General features: G+C 50.7%; 1 protein-coding gene across 2 annotated transcripts; it reads left to right on the top strand.

Annotated features, from left to right (window-relative positions):
- Positions 1 to 4,742: 4,742 nt before the first annotated feature.
- On the top strand, positions 4,743 to 19,688 carry CHRNA6 (cholinergic receptor nicotinic alpha 6 subunit). 2 transcript variants are annotated; one of them, XM_002720791.4, is made up of 6 exons: positions 4,743 to 4,967; positions 6,707 to 6,846; positions 14,713 to 14,757; positions 15,672 to 15,781; positions 15,873 to 16,851; positions 17,831 to 19,688. In XM_002720791.4, the coding sequence occupies exons 1-6, from the start codon at positions 4,895 to 4,897 to the stop codon at positions 17,960 to 17,962; spliced, it is 1,479 nt and encodes a 492-aa protein (XP_002720837.2). In that variant the 5' UTR covers positions 4,743 to 4,894; the 3' UTR covers positions 17,963 to 19,688. The 2 variants fall into 2 exon arrangements, with proteins under 2 accessions (XP_002720837.2, XP_069924728.1); XM_070068627.1 differs by lacking the exon at positions 14,713 to 14,757 and having other exon boundaries at positions 17,831 to 19,530.
- Positions 19,689 to 21,184: the final 1,496 nt, after the last annotated feature.

Below are 21,184 nucleotides of genomic sequence, written 5' to 3'. Positions count from 1 at the left end.
GAACCTGGCCACTGAATGAGACCATCAACTTTAATAGAATCCTCCGACTCAACCTGTTTCTGTAGGTGGTCAGAAATTCCTTACATCCAAGCTTTCCTGCACTCTTGCAAAACTCTACCCTTGGAGGGAGCTGCAGCTGTGTCTTACCATCCCAGACACACCACATTCAAAAGAGCAGTAGATACGTATGGTGAGGAGTCACTACTGAGTGGTCTTCACCACCCAGGACTCAGCCACCTCAAGCCCAGCTTGTCCCAGTGCCCAACCATCCCAGGTGCAGATGAGGCCCCCTCTTCTCTCTTGGATTCTCTTTGACCTCCTATTATCCTGCCTCCTCTAACCTACAAGTTGAATGGCTGGAAGATGGCCTATGCGGAAAATTGGAGAGAAAGAGGGTGATTGACTGCAAAAAAAACAACAAAAAACAACAAAAAACAACAAAAAAACAAAAAACACCACAACTTCACAACTTCCCCCAATTAAACATGGCCAAGAGATTCTGCCTCTCCTCTAGGCAGTTTTGAAGCCTCTGCAAGTGGTTGTTTGTCATTGTTTGTCATTCCCCAAAAGGGGAATATTATATTGTCAGAGAAATCTACTGGCAGATAAGGCAACAAAGACGGCTGTCACTCAGCAGGTTCTGGTAATGTTTCTAGAGACATCTGGAAATCCCTACTACACTGCACCTCAGATAGAATGGGTACCGCAGTGAGGTTGCATTGAAGAGCCCAATGGGTGGTGAACTTTAGATCATAAAATCAAGCTTCCAATGGCCTCCCTGTGGGACATTATCACAGAAATGCACAACTGTACCGATCTGGAAAGAGAGGCCCCAAATCAAAGTCTCTTGTATCTTTAGAGGAAAAGGACTACATGCTATAAAGGGGGTGACTCAATTCTGTCCCTCTCTTTCTACAAAATAACCCTGGAAGACACACCAAACCATCTCTCCTACCACTCCCATACAAAAAGGAACCTAGCCTGGTGGAGATTGGCAGACAGACCTCACTACCTTACCACCAGCAAGTGGTCACAAATACTTATTGATCCTCATCGACACTTTTACTGGATGGATAAGAAACTTTCCGACGTGAATAGAAAAGGCACAAGAAGTATCCAAAATCCTACTAAATGAGCTTGTTCACACTGTGGGCTCACAAGGTCCCTCGAGAATGACAGTGGGCACTCCTCTGCTTCCAAAGTAACTCAGCACGTAGCCACTGCTCTGGGAATCTCCAAGCATTTCCATTCCTCTTGGAGAGCACAGCCATCAGGCAAGGTTGAAAGGGCCAACCATTGTCTTAAAAGTACTCTGGCCAAGCTATGTCAAGAGACCTCAGAGTCCTGGTTCAAGCGGTTGCCCATTTATTGCTCTCTTTAGGGTGAGGATGGCACCCAAGGCTGCCTTACAGCTTGGCCCTTTGGAGATCTTATATGAGAAACCCCTCCTTACCTCTGACAGCCTCCTTGATTCAGAGACCCAAGATCGAGTAAAGAACATTAGCGACTTAGGGTTAGTGCAGGAGACACTGGCAGAACATGGCTACCAGATCCCCTCAGTGCCAGATTCCAAAGATTCTGAACGATCTCCCAGGAGATCTAGTTTTGTTGGAGAGAGGGACCAGCCTCGTGGCACAGTGGGCTAAGTCACTGCTTGGGACTCCTGCATCCCACATCAGAGTGCTGGTTAGAGCCCTGGCTGCTTGACTTCCTGCATCCCACATCGGAGTGCTGGTTAGAGCCCTGGCTGCTTGACTTCCTGCATCCCACATCGGAGTGCTGGTTAGAGCCCTGGCTGCTTGACTTCCTGCATCCCACATCGGAGTGCTGGTTAGAGCCCTGGCTGCTTGACTTCCTGCATCCCACATCGGAGTGCTGGTTAGAGCCCTGGCTGCTTGACTTCCTGCATCCCACATCGGAGTGCTGGTTAGAGCCCTGGCTGCTTGACTTCCGGCTTCCTGATAACGCACCTGGAAAGGCAGCAAAAGATGACCAGGTGCTAGGGCCGCTGCTACCCACAGGACAGACTCTGATGGAGTTCCTGGATTCCAGTTTTGGCCTGACCCAGCCCAGGCTTTTGTGGCCATCTGAGAAATTAACCAGCAGATAGAAGATTCTCTCTCTCTCTCTCTCTCTCTCTTACACACACACACACACACAGTTTTTCAAATAAAAAAAATTTTTTTAAAGATTGGAGCTGGGCTCTCCCTCTGACTAATAACAGTCTTCAGTGGAAGACACCCTTCTCAGCACTCCGAATGCTATGGAAAATCTCTAGCTGGGCTTATCTGCTCTTGGGTCTTTACAGATGCACCTTGAGGATAATCTGACCTACTCTTGTGAGCCAGTTGGGGGTCTTGAGTTTACCATGAGAAGACTAAAAGATGAGTATAAGTTTGGCTTTTACCAGAAACTCCTCCCTATAGCAAGCCACAGTAAGGCTCCTGCTCTTCCCAGCTGGCATGCTTTCTCCACTTCTTCTGCCATCTTCCTCAGGAAACTGCCATTGGCAGGCTAACTCCCCTGATGAACTGTTCCACCACATTAGTAACAGGGAAGATCTCACCATGCACCATGAAGATGCTTCAGAGTTACACACACACACACACACACACACACACAGAGAGAGAGAGAGAGAGAGAGAGAGAGAGAGAGTGCTTCCATCTGCTTGTTCACTCCCCAAATGGCCACATCGGCCAGAGCTGGGCCAGGCCAAAGCCAGGAGCCAGGAGCTTCTTTCGGATCTCCTGCATGGATGCAGGGGCCCAAGCACTTGGATCATCTTCCACTGCTTTCCGAGGTGCATTAGCAGGGAGCTGGATTGGAAGTAGGACAGCCAGGCATCCATATGAGATGCCAGTGCTGTAGTCCATGGTTTTAATCTGCTGCACTACAGCACTGGTCCCTACAAGATTCTTTAGATTCCCTAGACAAATGATTAGCCCTAGATTACCTACTGGAAGGACAGGTTGGAATATCTGAGTGATCAATAAAACCTGGTACACTGACATAATCAGCAGTAAACTCCTGGAAGAAGATATCAAAGGAATTTATGGTCAGGTCTGGAGGCTCCAAGATTTTGGTAAGGGGAATCCCTTGGCTTCCACCAAGGCATTTGGGGAAACAGCAAAAGGTTCTTGCCCTCTCTGACACCTCCTTCTCTGGCAGTGTCCATACTCTCGTTCCTTTATGGTCCACGCACACTCATCCTAATCCTTAAACTTGTCTCTTCTAGAATTCAAAAGTGTCATGTGAAGATGGTGGTCATGCAGGGGTTCCAGCCACTAGCTGGCTGCTCCGGTGGGACCTCTAGATCAGTCAGTGAGCAATTTTCACTTCCTGACTAGGCAGGGGTGATGCCATGACACGGATCGAAGAAGTTACACAAGATGGAGCTTCCTCCCTCGATCTTCCATGAAAATTAAGGGACGGGGCTGGTGCCTTGGCACAGTAGGTTAGTCCTCCGGCTGCGGCTCCAGCAATCCCATATGGGCACCGGTTCTGGCCCGGCTGCTCCTCTCCTGATCCAGCTCTCTGCTATGGCCTGGGAAAGCAGTGGAGGATGGCCCAAGAGGTTGGGCCCCTGCACCCTTGTGGGAGACCGGAAAGAAGCTCCTGGCTCCTGGCTTCAGATCAAGGCAGAAACAGGAATCTGAATGCTTTCTAACAAAGTGAAGCCTGGAATCACTAGGCGACACATTGAATTTGGAAACAAGTGCTATTCAAAAGTTGTGGGTAATGCACATTATGAAAAAGTTACAGATGAATTTCAAAATTTTTTTGCACCTCAATAAACTTATCTTTTTTAAAAAGATTTATTTTGCCAGCACCGCGGCTCACTAGGCTAATCCTCCGCCTGCAGCACTGGCACCCCGGGTTCTAGCCCCGGTTGGGGCACCGGATTCTTTCCCGGTTGCTCCTCTTCCTGTCCAGCTCTCTGCTGTGGCCCGGGAGTGCAGTGGAGGATGGCCCAAGTGCTTGGGCCCTGCACCCCATGGGAGACCAGGAGGAAGCACCTGGCTCCTGGCTTCGGATCAGCGCGGTGTGCCGGCCACAGCAGCCACTTGGGGGGTGAACCAACGGAAAAAGGAAGACCTTTCTCTTTGTCTCTCTCTCTCACTGTCTAACTTTGCCTGTCCAAAAAATAAATAAATAAAAATAAATAAATAAAAAAGATTTATTTTGTTCATTTGAAAGGCAGAGTTAGAGAGATCGATCGATTTTTCATACATTGGTTCACTTCCCAGATGGCTGCAACAGCCTGGGCTTAAGCAGGTTCAAATCAGGAGCTAGGAGCTCCATCCTGGTCTCCCATATGGGCAGCAGAGGCCCAAGCACTTGGCCATTATCTACTGTCTTCCCAGGCACGTTAGCAGGGAGCTGAATCAGACGTAGAGCATCCAGGACTTGAACTGGTGCTCATTTGGGATGCTGACATCCAAGGTGGCAGTTTAACTCATAAACTTATCTTTTAATTCCATTTTCCCACAAACTCTTTGACGTGCCCATGAGTGCTCCACGGGGTCTAGCAGGTGCTTTACCGGTGGCTGGAGCTCAGCAGATGTGTGTTTGCTCCCGCAGGTGGAGCTACAGAGGAGCCCTGGAGCCACTGTGCCGTCTTCCTGCCTGTCCCAGCCGCTTCATTTTCCCTCACTGCTTTTCTGCACCTTTCCTGCCAGAGAAGAGATCCCGGCTGACAGCAAGTGTGATGACTCATCTGACATCCGATTGGGTCCTTTGCATCTGCCGTGGTCCTGCCTCAGCCTCTGGGACCAGCCGTGTTGGTCGTGTTTCGGGCATGCAGGAGGATTGAAAGGTCTGGGTCGTGCAGCTGTCTGGTCGCTTTGCCTTCCACATCCTTTGCTCAGGAAAAGGGATCAAGTGTGCTTCAGTCATGCTGGGCAGCGGGAGTCGGGGACTCCTCCACCTGGGACTGTGTCTCCGCTTGTGTGCACCTTTCTTTAAAGGTAGGTTTTGCTTCTGCTCACGCTCACGCCCTTTTTAGCTCCGTGTGCTTACTCTCCTTTCTACTGAGATCTGAATGAACAAGCAGGTTTGAAGACTTTGAGGAAATACAGGAAGTTTCTGCGTGGGAACCACCCCTGTTACAACTGCTGATTTCTTCTGCTTGCCTTGGGTTATTCAGGGGAAATAGCTAAGGTGAGATCTAAGAGGGGGTGTGTACATCATGTTTGCTTTATTTTCCTAATGAACATATGGCTTCTAAAGTAAAATGTGAGGAGGTTGCACACAGAGTTCCTGCTGAGTGGCCATCATCGTCATCCCAGGAAACACTTCCTATTACGACTCTGCAGTGCGTCCTAGGAGTCAGATGATTTGTTTGAAAACGGTAGACTTAGACAGGGAGCAATGGCTGCTCTGCTGTACAAAAATCAGCATTTCCCGGTGCTGTTGGGTGGGCAGGGGGCTCGCATTTTAAGACAGGCAGGGTTTATCTAGAACTTGCAAAGGAGAAAAGACGGGTAATGAGGAGGGCTTTTCTGGTGTTTTCTGAGAGCAGTCTCTGTCATTTCTAATTGTGGGGGCAGTCAGGGTGCTTCCCCTTTAGCAATTTTCCTCCCTGCTGGAGACTGAGTGTTTCACCGCTTCCAGATGCACCTGCCAGGCCAGCGCTGTCCACACAGCAGCTCTACTGCCCTGGGTGCTCCACTCGGGAGCTTTGCCATCCTTTTCATCGTCTTTTCTTTCAACGTAGGAATTCCTGTGGGAGATTCGGGGAATGCTATTTCCTGTGTCCACTTTGAACTCCATAAAAGAAAATGAAAGCGGGTATTAGTACAGTGGGTTACATCCAATGCAAGCAAGCAACTTAACTTTTAGTGCATCCTTGGAAACATCCAGAGAGATGCATGAAGTGATGGTCTAAGAACAGAGAAGTCTGCTTTTTATGTTATGAGCTAATTTGGAATTTGCTTTAAGAGGTTTCAAGTACATTTACCTGTAAAACCTTGCGTTCTCATAAGTATCCCAAACAACTGAGTTTCTTAGAGGCAGAGAGAGAGAGAGAGAGAGAGAGAGAGAGAGAGAGGTCTTCCATCCGCTGGCCCACTCCCCAGATGACTGCAACGGCTGGAGCTGCACCGATCTGAAGCCAGGAACCAGGAGCTTCCTCCAGGTCTCCAACGCGGGGGCAGGGGCCCAAGCACCTGGGCTGTCCTCCTCCGCTTTCCCAGGCCACAGCAGAGAGCTGGATCAGAAGTGGAGCAGCCAGGACTGGAACCGGCACCCACATGGGACGCTGGCACTGCAGGCCGCGGCCTCACTGCTACGCCACAGCACTGGCCCCAACAATTGAGTTTCAAAGTTGATTTCAGCAAGGAGGATGGCTTGTGAAGACTTTGATAAAGCCACTCTGGATTTCAGCTTGCCTGGGGTCAGGGCTCTTCCTTAATCACCGGAAAACTTCTAGTAACGTGGGTGAGGTTGTCAGTTTGGTTTAGTGACATAAAGTTCCAGACCTTTACAGCTGTGGAGACTTTAAAAAGTGCCCCAGTCAGCATGGTCTTCCTTGCTGTCACGCCAGTCCCGAGACGGAGGCATCACTGTGTCACGCAGGTGCACAACCAGGGCTCAGGGAACTGTGGGGGCATGGGCACAGGTGAGCTAGCGCAGCCGCAGGCGGGATACCCCATTCCCTGGGGGACCTGGCCCTCTGTGTCTCTGAGCTCTGCTGTTCCGCCCGCAGGCTGTGCGGGCTGCGCGTCCGAGGAGAGACTGTTCCACAAACTGTTCTCTCAGTACAACCAGTTCATCAGGCCCGTGGAAAACGTTTCTGACCCCGTGACGGTGTATTTTGAAGTGGCCATCACACAGCTGGCCAACGTGGTGAGTGGTCCTCAGTGGTGGTGGGCTTCTGGGGGCAGGGAGCGGGGATGGAGGTGGGGCTGACTCTAGGGGTTGGGGCAATTCTCCAAAGGGGCTGCCCTCAAGGGACTGGAAATCATACAAATACACACCAGTCGGCTGAGTCCTGCCCATGGCGAGGGAGCCTGCACTCACTCACACTGAGACGCTGAATTTCTGCAAGTGCTTTCCAAACTGGTTTATGAACCGGAGATGTGAAGGGAAGTTGAGGGGGGCCACAGGGCTGATTTTTTTTTTTAAAGATTTATTTGTTTGTTTGAAAGGCAGAGTTACAGAGAGGCAGAGGGAGAGAAAGAGAGAGAGAGAGAGACAGGACCAAGCAAACCCAGAGACAGAAAGTGAGACAGAGGCAGACATGGCCAATTGAACCAGAATGAGAGAGAGAGAGAGAGAGAGAGAGAGAGAGAGAGAGAGAGAGAGAGAGGTCTTCCATTCGCTAGTTCACTCCCCAGATGCCTGCAATGGCCAGGGCTGGCCAGGTTGAAGCCATGAGCTTATTCCGGGTCTCCCATGTGGGTGCAGGGACCCAAGCACTTGGGCCATCTTCCACTGCTTTCCCAGGAGCATTAGCAGGGAGCTACGTGGGAAGCAGAGCAGCTGGGACATGAACCCATGCCCTGAGGCGGGCTGGCAGCATCACTGTGCCACAACGCCAGCCCTAGAACGCTTGCTTTTGAATGATCTTCATTTCCTCCGTGAGGGGGGGGGAGGGAAGGGGGCTGGCACTCCTGGGTAGAGCAGAGTTAGGGGCGGGGCTGGCCTGAGGCTCAGAGAGACTTCCGACAGGCAGGCTCAGGGAGCATGGTGAGGCTGCAGCGAGTCCAGGACCCCCAATAGCCAGAGTTCCGCGAGGACACACATCGTGCACAGAAGGCAGCACCCCCAGGCGGTCAGGAAGAGCCCGCCTTCCTCCCAGTCTGCCCTGCAGGTGAAGCAGGCCTGGCTTCTCTGTGGTCCCCTTGTTAGGGACGCAAGAGCAGGGTCCATCACATCCCCCCAGCCACGGCTTCCGATGGAGGAGGCTGGCCAGGAGCCCTCTGGCTTCTAGCCTGGGCTGGTAGTGTGCATAGAGGTCAGGGTGCTGGTTAGACAACAGCAACGTAGAGGCTTTCTCTCACTAGACCGCCCCATTCCCGCCTTCAAATCCCATTTACTCAGTGTCTCTTCTGCACCCCACCCCACCACCCGAAGCTCGGTGCTGGTTGCCAGTCCCAGGCCGGGCTGGCAGCTGCACTTTGGACTGGCTGATGGAAAACAAAGCTCTGAGCAGAGTTCCTCTTAAAGTCTATGAGGGCCACTTCACTCTGCACCATCACGTCCATTCCCTGGGCCACGTGGCTTTTCAGAGCACTGTTCCGAAGGTCACTGGTGAGAAAACACTGAATATCTGCATGTTCGCATTTGGCTAGCAGTGTCAAAGATTGAAAAAAACAGCACAGCTTAAGTAAAACAAACTTCTGTCTTTCTTATGGGATGGGATCTCAAGGCTAGCAATCCAGGAGGTTTACACCAGGTGGCTTCCTGGGATCGCGGCTGCCCCCACGTTCAGTTGTCCAGGTTGTGCACTGCACAACTCCTGAGGACACCACTCACAGGGGCTGTGATGCTAAAAGCATCAACCACACACATAACAGTGACCCCATTTCTGTGCTTCACCATGCTTCCTGTAGGGTTTCATCCCTCAATGTCTCCTCAGGCTCCAAGTATTTATACTCAGCCATATTCATGTCCATTTTTCAAAAATTCAAAAAATTATTCAAAAAGCAGAAACACAGGTACAAACAGGCACATACAGAAACAGAAAAATAGGAGAGGGAGAGGGAGAGGGAAAGGGAGAGAGAGAGAGAGAGAGAGAGACCACCCATCTACTGGTTCACTCCCCAAATACTTGCAACAGCCAAGGCTGGGTCAGGCCAAAGCCAGGAGCCTGGAACTCCATCCAGGTCTCCCACATGGGTGGCAGGGGCCCAACCGCTTGGGCCATCTTTTGCTACTTCTCAGGGTGCACATTAGCAGGAATCTGGGAAAGGCGGAGCTGGGACTTGAGCTAGACTCTCAGATGTGTGGCCAACCATCTGCCCCCATGTTCACAGCCCTGGCAAGGTGCAGGAGGTAGGAAGCAAAGGGCAAAAGGGGCAGAGCAGATGCCTGTGGCTTCCTAAGGAGCTTTCTCAGGAGTCTGGCTGCACAAGTTCTACTTTCTGTCTTACCCACCTCTCAGTGCAAGGGACAACTGAGAAATGTAGCTGCCTTAGATTGAAATCTGATGTACTGCAACACTCACAGTCATATGCAGGAGTAAGAAGTAATGGCCATCCTCGTATGCTTTGTCCAGTTTCTCCCTCAGTTTCTTTTTTGTTTAAAGATTGATTTCTTTATGTGAAAGAGCTACCCAGAGAGAAGGAGAGCCAGAGAGAGAGAGAGAGAGAGAGAGAGAGAGAGAGAGAGAGAGGTCTTTCATCGGCTGGTTCACTCCCCAATTGGCCGCAACAGCCAGAGCTGGGCCAATCCAAAGCCAGGTGCTTCCTCTGGGTCTCCCATGTGGGTGCAGGGGCCCAAGGACTTGGGCATCTTCTACTGCTTTCCCAGGCCACAGCAGAGAGCTGGGTCAGAAGTGGAGCAGCTGGGACTGGAACTGGCGCCCATGTGGGATGCCGGTACTACAGATAGCGGCTTTACCAGCTGTGCCACAGCACCGGCCCCTCTCCCTCAATTTCCAAAACTTTGCCATTTCAAAAATGTTCTCTATAAATGGAATCACATGATATGTGAACTTGTGGGATGGATTTTTTTTTCAGTCAGCACAATTTCTTTCTTGAAATCCACTCAAGTGGTTGAGAGCTTTAGTGGTTTGTTCTTTCTTGTTGCTGAGAAGTACTCCTTGGTGTTTATATACCATAGATGTTTAAAAAGCTTTTATTTATTCATTTGAGAGGTAGGGTTACAGAGAGGACAAGACAGAGAGAAAGGTCTCTGCTTGCTGGTTCACTCCCCAAATGGCTGCAATGGCTGGAGCTAGGACAATCCGAAGCCAGGAGCCTGGAGCTTCTTCCAATGGGTGCAGGGGCCCAAGCACTTGGGCCATCTTCTACTGCTTTCCCAGGCCATAGCAGAGAGCTGGATCGGAAGAGGAGCAGCTGGGACTAGAACCGGCGCCCACATGGGATGCCAGCAGTGCAGGCAGAGGCTTAGGCCACTGTGCCACAGCACTGGCCCCTACCATGGATTTTTTTTTTTAGCCGAGTGCTTACTGAGGAATGTTTGGAGCTGATTCCAGTTTTGGTCTGTTACAAATAAGGCTGCTGTGAACCCTCGGGGCAGGTATCTGGATAAATGTCCATCTTCCCGTCACTGGGATAAGTGTCTGGGGTCCAGCTGCTGGGCCGCGTGCTAGTTGTCAGGCTTTGTGGTTGCCTGGTGATGCGGTGCGGCCAGTTTGCTCCACCCCACACCCTCCTGCTGCGGCCTGAGTCCCCAGCTGGCCCTTAGGGAGCTCTGAGTGGAAGTGTTTGCTCCTATGCAAGGAGACCTTGGCCACCAGGTTTTCCAGCGTTGGAAGGTGTGTGCTGTCCCCTCGCAAGGACCAAAGCCAAAGGCAATGGCCTGCGCCCTCTGAGTGCCACATTTGATGCCGTCTAAGATAAAGCCCACTTGGCCGTTTAGATTTGAGTCTCTGAGTCTGTGGCCACCCCAGAAACGAGCCTGTCTGAAATGAGAGCCCAAAGCCTTTAATGCAGCTGCAGTGTCGACTACTTACTTCCCCAAGAAAGAGGTACAGGGTGATGGTCCCAGGAATCTGGGTGGTTTTGTGGTCTCTGGCTTCCTGTGGCTGGGCTGGTTCATAGTGGGGCTCATGCCTATTGCTGCGGCCTGGAATTAGGTGGAGAATATAGCTTGCCAGATGACGCCCTGATCCATAGGGTTGGCTGGCACCTCTGAGGGTGTCCACACCTCTGCAGACCATGTCTATACCACACGGAGCCTCACCAGCCTGTGGAAGTGCAGCCGGGGAGGTAGTGCTAGCACCAGTGATTCCAACTCTCTGAACAGAGTGTGTGCTAGTGCAGGGAGCAACAGGCACTGGGTGGTGGAAGGAGCGTCCATGACTTACCTCTGAGACCTGGTTGGAGCTAAGATTCTGAGGCTAGACCTTCCCCCCGACTGTAAGATTCTGAGGCTAGACCTTCCCTGACAGACAGCTAGCTAGCAGATGTATTCACTCGGCCCGTGCTGGACTCTGGGGAACTCAAGGTGGTTCTTGTATTGAGAAGGCACTGGCCGTAGGCTTTGGTATTTGTAAAATCATAAACTGTTTAGCCAGTCGATAAATACATACAGCTCATTTCTTGGCTCTCTCGGACCAATAGGAAACACTGATGCAGTTCCTTTTGCTGACTTTTTCAAACCATGACACTTACTACAGCTTGACACAAACCCGATTGTAGGAGGAAGCTTGGCAAGGTCTCCGTTTAGGGCTCTCCAGGAGAGGCAACGGTGAGGAGAGGGTGGGGGTGGGGGGAACAGAGAGGCTCAGAGAGGCTCAGGGAGTCAGGGCAGGCTGGTGGCTCAGCTGCTGCTAGATTCAGGAGCATGCCATGGTGTCCTGGAAAGCAAAGCTGGCTGGGAAAGTTTTGGGACTGATGGCCTCTGGTGACCTACCAGCAGTCCCCAAGTGGTTGGTTGCAAGGCTGCGAAGGCTCTAGTGTGTCTCTGGTGGCCCTCATGCTGAGACCTGTGGCTGCTTAGGAAGTCACTGTATTTGGGGCATCAGCCCGGATGTGGTCCTTGACTCTCTCTCTCTCTCTCACTTTTTTTTTTTTTTTAAGATTTATTTGTTTATTTGAAAGTCAGAGTTACAGACAGAGAGAGAAGGAGAGGCAGAGAGAGAGAGGTCCTCCATCCACTGGTTCACTCCCCAATTGGCTGCAATGGCCAGAGCTGTGCCGATCTGAAGCCAGGAGCCAGGAGCTTCCTCTGGGTTTCCCATGTGGGTACAGGGGCCCAAGGATTTGGGTCATCTTCTCCTGCTCTCCCAGGCTATAGCAGAGAGCTGGATCGGAAGTGGAGCAGCCAGGACTCAAACTGGCGCTCATATGGGCTGCCGGCAGTGCAGGCGGCGGTTTTACCCACAGCGCCCCCCGCCCCCTTCTCTGATTAAGCCTTGCTGCTTCATAGCAGCCTTCCCTGCTGTGCACAACCACACATGCACATGAGCATGGTAAGGCTATGGTTCATTTTATGTCTCCCCATCTGACAGCTCAGACATGTGAAGGTGGGGACTTTTCCCACCCAGTGGCTGCTGTCTTCCCAGTATTTAGGGAACACGTGACTATTTGTGCAATGAGTGACTGAAGCTGGGAGCCCACATTTGGCGCAGAAGTTAAGATGATGCTTGTGTGGGGCTGGGGCCATGGCGTGTGATAGGTTCAGATTCCACCTGCAGTGCTGGCATGTGGGGAGCAACTGGGAGCAACTCGGACTAGACTGTTACTGGAATTAAGACTTATTCTATGCATCTGCTCTCCCACAATATGGCGCTGGGAGAGGAGGAAACAGCTTCTACACAGCTGCCTCCAGTTCAACCAATAAACAGCAGGAGCTGCTCCTGATGGGAGGAGAGCAGCGTACTCGGCGTGTGGGTAGCAGAGTTGGGATTGGTGGGAGAGGACTATAAAGGAGGAGAGAGACAACATGCACCAGGAACATCTATCTGAAGGAACACCTGAGCAGCCCCCGAGAGAGCCGGCCGGCGGTGTGCCGCTCCCCCGCGGAAGTGGGGAAAGTGGCAGGGGGAACCGCCCTTCCACGGAGGTGGAAGGGACAGTAGCCAACCTGGGAAGAACCAGCAGCAAACCCGGGGAGGGCCGAGCAGACAAGAGAACAGCGCAGGGTCCTGTGTCGTTCCTCCACGAAGATGGGGAGCGACACTGGCATCCCATACGGGCGCTGGTTCTTGTCCTGGATGCTCATCTTCCTATCTTTCTCTCTGCTTGTGGTCTGGGGAAGCAGTGGAGGATGGCCTGGGTCCTTGGGCCCCTGCAACCCACATGGAGGACCTGGAAGAAGCTCTTGGCTTCTGGCATGGGATCAGCGCAACTCCAGCTGTTGTGGCCATTTGGGGAGTGAACCAGAGGATGGAAGACCTCTCTCTCTCTCTGTCTCTCCCATTCTGTCTCTGTAACTCTGCCTCTCAAACAAATAAATAAATAAATAAGTCTTTTTTTTTTTTTTTAAGATGCTGTGTGTGTTGCATGCATCCCATGTAAAGTTTCTAAGTTCAAGTCCCGGCTCTGCTTCTGATTCCACCTTCCTGCAAAAGTGAACCCTGGGAGGCAGTGGTGATGGCTCAAGTAGTTGGGTCCTTGCCACCGACATGAGAGACCCAGACTGAGTTCTCAGCTCCTGGCCTCAGCCTGGCCTGTCCTGCTCATTGCAGATATTTAGAGTGAAATAGTGGATGGAAGGTCTCTGTCTCTCTGCCTTTCAAATAAATTTCAAAGAAACAAAAGACCGAGGTGGCAATGCGGCTGGGGGAGGGGATGTGAACTGGGTGCATAGCAGATTCCACCTGGAAAACTCAGCAGAGGCTGATGTGGAAGGTGAGTCTGGGGGCACACAGGCTGGGGACTGAGAGCCGGAGTTCTGAGGCCCCAGGGGAGGGAGGGAGGTTTTTAGCATGTGAGCAAAAGCAACAAAACAGATTCGAAGTCCATTACCATCTACGGTATACCCCCCCCCCCCAACTCTCCTGGTTTGTTTAATGGAACCAGAGCCCTTTATAGGCTGCGGCAATGGGAAGAGACCTCACATCAGCTCTGAAAGACAGTAGTTGGAAGTCAACGTCCTTTTCTTTTTTTTTTTTTTCTATTTTTTTTTTGACAGGCAGAGTTAGACAGTGAGAGAGAGAGACAGAGAGAAAGATCTTCCTTTTTCCATTGGTTCACCCCCCCAAATGGCCAGGAGCCAGGTGCTTCCTCCTGGTCTCCCATGCGGGTGCAGGGCCCAAGGACCTGGGCCATCCTCCACTGCACTCCCGGGCCACAGCAGAGAGCTGGACAGGAAGAGGAGCAACCAGGACAGAATCTGGTGCCCCAACCGGGACTAGAACCCAGGGTGCCAGTGCCGCAGGTAGAGGATTAGCCTAGTGAGCCGCGGCGCCGGCCAGTCAGCGTCCTTTTCAAAGTCATCAGGATCGGCTCCAGGTGTGGAAAGACTGCATCTCGGGTCGCGCAGTAAATGCTGCTGTTCGCACGGAAAGACAGAGAGAAAGAGACACGCAGAGATGGGTGTCTTCCACTTACTGGGTCACTCCCCAATGCCTGCCCCAGCTAAGACTGGTTAAGATCTAGTTGTGCATGTGCACAGGGAACATGGAGCCCAGCACTTCAAATCAGGCAGCTTGTGCAGGGACAAAAGCCAACCTAAGCTGTGGATGCAAAGAGACCAGAACTTGAATGCATGGAACTTTTTCAAAAATGAGGGATCCAGTGGCCTGGGAGCTTGCAACTGGAGTCCAACTTTTGGAGAGTGAGCCAGTGGATAGAAGATCTCGACCTCTATGCCTTTCAAAGAAATAAAAATAAACCTCACTGTGCATGGCCTGGTTCCAAGCCCCTCCAATCAAAACCTGCCTCACCAGTGCTGCTGCGTAAATTTTCTACCCGTAAAACTGCCCTGGCCCCTACCATCTGCTTTTTTACACGTGGTTTCCCTCCATTTGCACAAAGAACTCAGCTCTGTCTCTTTTCAGCGATCATTCTTGCTCTGGGGTCCTCTTCCACTAGCAAGGACGTGTGAGGCTCAAAATTACTATTTCTTCTCTCCCAGGATGAAGTAAACCAGATCATGGAAACCAACCTGTGGCTGCGTCACGTATGTGTCTCTGTCATCTGTGCCCCTATTTTCTGAACCGTGTCGTCTCCACAGCCTGCGCTCCAGCTCTGGAGACAGCTGGTGGGATGCGAGCTTCTCAGGTGCAGATAGCTCGTGACAAGGGGATCTGTGGCGTGGAGACTGCTGCCCTTGCTGGTGTCTGCTCTCAAGTCTCCTATCTTTAGTCCGTGATGTGAACTCCAAGTGACTGATGCTCCCCACTCTTTGATTCCTGCTACACCAACATAGAGAAGCTGGTAGCTGAAGTCAGGAACACACAGATTAAATTTCCACCAGCTGGCTATCAGTTGCATCATTTCTTTCTTCCATAAAAAAGAGTCTTATTTTTTTATAGATTTTGTAGCAAACTCATTATCATACACTTGAAATTTTTTTATTATTAGAAATGTATCACTATTCCAGTTTGGGTCAAGTCCACAGAACAGGAAAGGCTGGCCAATAGCTAATAATTCAATGATAATTATCTATTAATGTTATCTACTGATTTTATATATGTGCCTAAATCAGTTCAGTTGTACAGCCCATCTTCCATGAATACAATGTCTCAAATTTTTATAAAAACAGTGTACTCTTCAAATAAGAGTTTATTTTCTTCAAAACAAAACAAAACAAAACTAATGGCCTTGGCGTTTGGCTTAGTGGTTAAGATGGTGACTAAGACAGCACATCCCTCATGGAAGTACCTGGGTTCAATGCCCAACTCCAGCTCCTGACCAGCTTCCTGCTAATGCAGACTGTGGGAGGCAGCAGGGATGGCTCAAGTCATCGGATTCCTGCCACTCACAAGGGAAACATGGACTGAGTTCCCATTTTCTGGCCTTAGTCCCAGGCCAGTTCCAGCCAGTGCAGGCAGAAGTTATGAACATTCACAAACTGATTTTTGTTTCTTTCAGATCTGGAATGATTATAAATTGCGATGGGATCCAACAGAATACGATGGTATTGAGACTCTTCGAGTACCAGCGGATAAGATCTGGAAGCCTGACATTGTTCTATACAACAAGTAGGGGTCTCTTTCCAAAGTTCCCTTTGGTGCGCTGACCCAAATAGCAAAAAGACTACTCCTAATGGGCTTGCTCTGCTTTGCTTTGCAGTGCTGTGGGTGACTTCCAAGTTGAAGGCAAGACCAAAGCTCTCCTCCAATACAACGGCAACATCACCTGGACGCCACCCGCCATTTTTAAGAGTTCCTGTCCGATGGATATCACCTTTTTCCCTTTTGATCATCAAAACTGTTCCCTGAAGTTCGGTTCCTGGACGTATGACAAAGCTGAAATTGATCTTCTGATCATTGGATCGAAAGTGGACATGAATGATTTTTGGGAAAACAGTGAGTGGGAGATTGTTGACGCTTCTGGCTACAAGCACGACATAAAGTACAACTGTTGTGAAGAGATATACACAGATATCACGTACTCCTTTTACATCAGAAGATTGCCCATGTTTTACACCATCAATCTGATCATCCCCTGTCTGTTCATTTCATTTCTGACTGTGCTGGTCTTCTACCTGCCTTCAGACTGTGGTGAGAAAGTGACACTTTGCATTTCGGTTCTGCTCTCTCTGACAGTGTTTTTGTTGGTCATCACAGAAACCATCCCCTCCACCTCTCTGGTGATCCCGCTGGTGGGCGAGTACCTGCTGTTCACCATGATCTTTGTCACCCTGTCCATCGCGGTCACCGTGTTTGTGCTCAACATACACTACCGCACCCCAGCCACACACACCATGCCCAAGTGGGTGAAGACGGTTTTCCTCCAGCTGCTCCCACGGCTCCTCGTGATGAGCAGACCTCTGACCAAGAGCAGGGACACAGCTTCTGATCGGAACCCCAAAGGTGTTGCCGGCAGGTCTGCCAAAGTCAAGTTTGCTAATCGTGTGGAACCCGAGGTTCTTAAGGAATGCTGCCACTGTCACAAACCTAGTGAGCCTGCCCCCAGCAAGAAAAGGTTAAGTCACCAGCCTGTACAGTGGGCGGCTGAAGATGCAGAGCACTCGCCCGAGGTGGAAGACGTCATCAACAGTGTTCGGTTCATAGCAGAAAACATGAAGAGCCACAACGAAACCAAGGAGGTAAGTGCGCGTCTCCTCCACCCCATCCAGCCACACCTGCAACAGAGAAATCCATTTATTTATTTACTTACTTACTTAAAAGGCAGGATGGAAAGAAACAGAGGGAGAGACAGAGAGAGACCTTCCATCCACTGGTTCACTCTCCAAATGGTTGCAACAGCCCGGGCTGGGCCAGGCTGAAGCCAGGAGCCTGGAACTCCATCTGGGTCTGCCATGTGGGTGGCAGAGGCCCGAGCACTTGAGTCATCCTCTGCTGCCTTCCCAGGTGCATTAGCAGGGAGCCGGATCAGAAGCAGAGCAGCCAGGACTCAAACTGGCGCCCTGATATGGGATGCCAGTGTTGCAAGCGGTGACTTAAGCTGTGTGCCACAACACTGGCCCCTCAGCAGTCGAGAATTCCTGTGAACCAGGGAATCAAGACTCCTCAAGCTCTCCTTAGACTCAGTAGCCACTGGCACGAGGCATCAGTAGAGACACATGCCAAGGACCCTCTTCAGACAAAGTATAGGCGAAATCATAACATCACTATTTGAATTAAACAGTGCTGGGAGGGAAGCATTTTGCTTGGTGGTTAAGACACTGGTTAAGGTACCCACATCCCCTAGGGGAGTACCTTTGTTCAAGTCCTGGCTTCAGCTCCTGACTCCAGCTTTTTGCCAATGCCAACCCTGAGGAGCAAGAATGATGGCTTAAGAGATTGGGTTCCTGCCACCCACATGATCCCTGAGACCTGGATTGGGATCCCTAGCTCCCAGCTTCAGCACTAGCCCATCCCCAGTTGCTGTGGGCATTTGGGAAATGAACCAGTAGATAGGAGTTCCCTCTCTTTGTCTGTGTCTCTGTCTTTCTGCCTCTCAACTAACTACGTTTATTTTTCATTGCTGGGGAAGTCTTTGAAGAAGAAGCATGTTTGTGAAGCAGAGATGTGTCCTGTGGTTGTGATACGTAACCACAGCTGTGGCTTTTGTTTGCATTTCAGGTAGAAGATGACTGGAAATATGTGGCCATGGTGGTGGACAGAGTGTTTCTCTGGGTGTTTGTCATTGTCTGCGTGTTCGGAACAGCAGGGCTATTTCTACAGCCACTACTTGGGGACACAGGAAAACCATAACACATATTTTTCCTTTTAGGTCTATAAATTTACAGGCATTATATTTGTTCTCGATTCCTTTCCATAAGGATAGGGACGTAGAACTTCCTACCCAAGTCCCCCATCTTCTGAAACTGACGATTTGATGGACAAGACAGCTTCATTGCAAGCACGGAGCCTGACCCCCCTACTTGTGGCACAGCACAGCAGGTAAAGAGGCCTAACACGGAATCCCACAAAGGCAGCACCCGCAGGCTCAGAGCAGCAGGCCAGACTTCTCTCTGGTCCAAGCAAGTCTGACTTTCAGAGACCTGGATGGCTCACAAAACAGCTGGACCGCATGACTAACATCAAACCACACTGAAAGAGGTTGCGTGGCATCTCCAGTCTGGGCTGGATGATGCTTGCGAGATGTGAAACCTGGGCCCTGGGCCTCCGTGACATTTGCAACTCTCGTGAACTCTTGCATCCTTGCTTTCTTGTGCATGTCTCTGTGCTGTGGCTCACACTTGCAGCGTTATTCGTGTGTCACATTCATTGGTTTAAAAAATATGCGAGGAATGGACGTGCGGCTATGGTGAAGGTCCACTTTGAATGCCTGCATTCCATAATGGAGGGCCAGAGTTCGAGGGCTGCCTCTGCTCTCGATTTTAGGATCTTGGGGCTGCACACCCAGGAGGCAGCAGGTGTTGGCTCCGGTGTTTGGGTCCCTGCCACCTATGTGGGAGACCCAGTTTGAGTTCTTAGCTCCTGACCTCAGCTCAGCCCAGCCCTGGCCATTGCAGGCATTTGGAGAGTGAGCCAGCAGAGCGGGAGTTCTCGCTGTCCCTCTGAAAGGGAATAAATGAATAATTTCTTTAATTCTCTTTTTTCTGTCTTTTTTTTTTTTTTTTTTTTTTTGACAGGCAGAGTGGACAGTGAGAGAGAGAGACAGAGAGAAAGGTCTTCCTTTGCCGTTGGTTCACCCTCCAATGGCCGCTGCGGCTGGCGCGCTGCGGCCGGCGCACCACGCTGATCTGAAGGCAGGAGCCAGGTGCTTCTCCTGGTCTCCCATGGGGTGCAGGGCCCAAGCACTTGGGCCATCCTCCACTGCACTCCCTGGCCACAGCAGAGAGCTGGCCTGGAAGAGGGGCAACCGGGACAGAATCCGGTGCCCCGACGGGGACTAGAACCCGGTGTGCCGGTGCCACTAGGCGGAGGATTAGCCTAGTGAGCCACGGCACCGGCCAGAATAATTAAGAAGCCAGGCTGTGAGTCTATCTTAGCTGGCTGTGTATATGTTCAGCACTCATCTGGCGAGCAGCCTGAAGGTAAGCCGGCGCTAGGCATTGCAACAGTAACAGCAATAGGTCCTTTTCCCCCAAGCCGTGGTAGCTTTTTTAGAAAAGTCAATTGATGCAAGGATCTGCAGGGCCAGGGAGCCTGTGGGGACTGTCACTGGAGCAGCACAGGAGAGCCTGATGGCGTGTGGCTGGGCACACCTGAGGCCACCTTTGTGGCAGGTCTGAAAAGGGTCTTCTCCTCTTTCCTCACCAACAGTTTTCATTTGCTCCCTGTGCTGAGATGGAAAATAAAAGCCTTCCTCCTATGAGAAATCATGTGTGTGTGTACCTTTTAGAGCAACTCCTGGGCATTCTGTTCGATTCCATTCCAGTCGTCTATTTATTTGTTGTGTAAACATTAGTCTAACAATTTAAGATGTATTTTAAGGCAGAAAACAATACATCTAATAAAGGGGTTCATTTAAGCTTTGTCTTTTCCCTTCTAGCCTTTGTCCCATGCCTAGATGTTGTTATACCTCCGTTTTAATGTTCAACACTCTTTTTCTAGGCCAGTGGCATTTATCCACATTGCACGGGCCTTGCAGTATGACTTTAAAAAAAAAAAAGATTTATTTTATTTATTTGAAAGGCAGAGTTACAGAGAGAGGTAGAAACAGAGAAAGGGGTCTTCCATCCGCTGGTTCACTCCCCAGATAGCTACAATGGGCAGGAACTGCGCCAATCCGAAGCCAGGAGCCAGCAGCTTCCTCCAGGTCTCCCACGCGGGTGCAGGGGCCCAAGGACTTGGGCCATCTTTCACTGCTTTCCCAGGCCATTGCAGAGAGCTGGATTGGAAGAGGAGCAGCCGGGACTTGAACTGGCGCCCATATGGGATGCCTGCGCTTCAGGCCAGGGCTTTAACCTGCTGCGCCACAGCACCAGCCCTGGGGTATGACTTCCATGATGGCACGGTCTCCGTGTGTTGCTGCTTCCTGATTTCCTTTCCCACACCATGAACTCTGCCTGGTCCCTGATCTGCTGGAGCCCAGGGCACTGCTGAGTCTGCCTGGCAGAGGTCCTGCGTTTGAATGACTCTGTTTTCAAGTATGTTTCACATCTTGTTGTAGTTGTGGTTATAATATCTTTTTATTCTTCTTGTCAAAGGACGAAATGACAGCAAATTCAGTTAAAGATCTTCGTGGGCTTTACTCGTGGTTCTAGAATCAGACAGCACCTCATTCTATGAAGTAGAGCGAGTGTTCCAATGCACCAGGCACAGGGGTTGGCTTTACAGACAGAAAGCAGAAGCAGAAACTGGAAAGCAGATGGGTCATTTCAGAGTTGCTTTCCTTGGAAAGGTCAGAGCAGAGGGGACTGCTGGCTTGTTTGGGGATTTGGCTGTGCCCTCAGTCCAGCTCCCTCCGATGCTCAGGCAGATAAGCAGCTTAGGTTCAGCTGGTTGGTGTGTGCTTTAGCAGAGTGACAGTTGCGGTCTGTTTTGTTGGGCCCAGTGCGGGAGCTCAGTCCAAACCACTGGCCTCCTACACATGCTACTTAACATTATCCTTATAGTAGTTTGGTCGTTATTCAATTTTTTTTTACTATTGAGCCAAATAAATATTTAAGCTTATTTTTAAAAATGTTTTAATTGTGGTAGAATACCCCTCACATGGAATTTACCATCTTAACTCTGTCAGCACACACTCAGTCTTACTAAACACAGTCACATTTTTGCACACCTTTCGCCACCTTGCAGCCCCAGGACTCCATCTATCATACAAAACTGGAACTTTGCACACCAGTCACAGCCCCTCCCTCTCTCCCCACCCATAACCACTGGGAGCCACCATTCTGCCTTATGCACCTAAGATTTTGACTATTTTTTGTACTTCAGATAGTGGGATGGTACAGTATTTGTCGTTTTGTGGCTGACTTAATTCTCTTAACCAGTCTCGAAGGTGCATGCACATTGTACTACATG

Source organism: Oryctolagus cuniculus, chromosome 2 (assembly GCF_964237555.1).
Source record: "Oryctolagus cuniculus chromosome 2, mOryCun1.1, whole genome shotgun sequence".
Classification (NCBI taxonomy): Eukaryota; Metazoa; Chordata; class Mammalia; order Lagomorpha; family Leporidae; genus Oryctolagus; species Oryctolagus cuniculus.
Note: the sequence above shows the minus strand (reverse complement) of the source record. Positions and strands in the feature narration are given on the sequence as shown.

Excerpts from the sequence above, each read along its gene's own strand:
- CHRNA6 (XM_002720791.4), top strand. The coding sequence starts at position 4,895 with ATGCTGGGCAGCGGGAGTCGGGGACTCCTCCACCTGGGACTGTGTCTC. Across the intron at positions 4,968-6,706 it reads GTGTGCACCTTTCTTTAAAG|GCTGTGCGGGCTGCGCGTCC; the intron begins GTAGGTTTTGCT and ends TTCCGCCCGCAG. Across the intron at positions 15,782-15,872 it reads GACATTGTTCTATACAACAA|TGCTGTGGGTGACTTCCAAG; the intron begins GTAGGGGTCTCT and ends TTTGCTTTGCAG.